Source organism: Rhagoletis zephyria, unplaced genomic scaffold (assembly GCF_001687245.7).
Source record: "Rhagoletis zephyria isolate East Lansing unplaced genomic scaffold, Rhagoletis_zephyria_1.1 Rzeph_scaffold_34655, whole genome shotgun sequence".
NCBI classification, from domain to species: Eukaryota; Metazoa; Arthropoda; class Insecta; order Diptera; family Tephritidae; genus Rhagoletis; species Rhagoletis zephyria.
Window position 1 is genome coordinate 1 of NW_016191710.1, and position 1,586 is coordinate 1,586.

At 41.7% G+C, this 1,586-nt stretch overlaps 1 protein-coding gene across 1 annotated transcript; it reads left to right on the forward strand.

Annotated features, from left to right (window-relative positions):
- Nucleotides 1-456: 456 nt before the first annotated feature.
- On the forward strand, nucleotides 457-978 carry LOC108354280 (small nuclear ribonucleoprotein Sm D1-like). Its single transcript, XM_017605474.1, has 3 exons — nucleotides 457-470; nucleotides 539-596; nucleotides 661-978. Exons 1-3 carry the CDS (start codon nucleotides 457-459, stop codon nucleotides 976-978), a joined length of 390 nt encoding a protein of 129 aa, XP_017460963.1.
- The last annotated feature ends 608 nt before the right edge of the window (nucleotides 979-1,586 follow it).

Genomic DNA, 1,586 nt, shown 5'->3' on the forward strand with positions numbered 1-1,586 from the left:
ATCTACTTGGTTAGTTCCAAAAACTCTAGGATAATTTCAGATTTTAATTTCTTTAGCGAAAAAATGATTTTAAATAACATAAACAGTGCTCCATCTGTTGACAGGAAAACTATTCCAAAACAATGAAAATCTTTCCGGAAGATCCTGTTCTCCATATTTTTGTCAAAAAACTTTCCGGGAATACTTAGGAAAAGGGTAGCTCAGCCCATTTTGGGTGAATTAAGAAAGGAGGTTACTTACTTGAAATAGTCAGGAAGATCGGGTTGGACAGTCCACCTCACTTAGCCGGTCTTTTGGCAGTTGTTCCAGCTGCATGTGTTTTTGTGTTGAAGACTTTTCTTGTGATTTGATCTGTCTGATTCCAGTCTCGAAGTTAATTCCCGCTATTGTTTTCATTCAAAGTAGTTTGGTGACATTGTGATCTCGAAGAAAAAGGCAAAACGATAACTAATCAAGATGAAGCTCGTAAGGTGAGTGGCGTGTTCTGTTGCTTGAGAGATTTCTCTTTTCATGACTCAATTATTTTGCTTGTGTTTAGGTTCTTGATGAAGCTGTCACATGAAACGGTGACGATTGAACTGAAGAATGGCTCAGTGGTAATTGATTTAGCACTTTTTATTTGTTCTTGAGGGCAGTTTTCTAATGTCTAATCACTTCCAGGCCAGTGGAACCATTGCCGGCGTCGATGTGGCGATGAACACTCACCTAAAAACGGTGAAGCTGGTCTCAAAGTCTGGCGCTCAGCAGACACTTGACTCACTGTCAATTCGCGGCAACAACATTCGCTACTTCATCCTCCCGGACTCTCTTCCCCTGGAAACCTTGCTCGTCGATGACACACCAAAGGCAAAGGCGAAGAAGCGCGATACGATGGGTCGTGGTGGCGCCGGCGCCAGAGGCCGTGGACGAGCCCGCGGTCGTGGACGTGGTGGCCCGATGGGCGGCGGTGGACGTGGCCCTCCCCGAGGACGACGATGAATAAGAAAGAGAAAGTCTGCATTACTCTCGCCGCTCTACTGTAAACCGTCAGTGACATCCTTCTTTTGTGGTTTGTCGTCATAAAGCCATGCATTCTATACTTCAAATTGTTTCTCACGTCTAATACTTTCCTTTCCTTTTTCGGTAGTTGTATTCATTTTGCCTGCGCCTGTATGTTTTCACCATCTTTCTTTGCCTCTTTCTGTCATCTAGAAATGCGATTAATAAAAGAGCTAATGAACGTTAATTTAATTTAGATGAAAAGTTAATTCAATTTATTAAAAAGTAAAGAAAGCACAAGTCAAGAGTTGCCACTTGCAATTGTCAAACCTGAAAAAACGGCAATTTCTATTTTCAAGTGCTTCACATTGTGGCGACCACTTGACATATGTAAATCAAATTTTGGCTACAGCGCTTAAAAGGAAGTGGGAAGTTAATCAAATGAAAGGAGAACTACTTTCAATTTCCCAATTAGAGCAGCCTTGCTTCCTCTTTATTTCAATTTAACACCAATTCGCCACTTGACTTTTACCACTTTCGATCAAACGCTGAAAAGGTCAAGGAGAAAGAGCAGAAGATGTTCTTCTTTCTTCGGTATATAAAGCAGG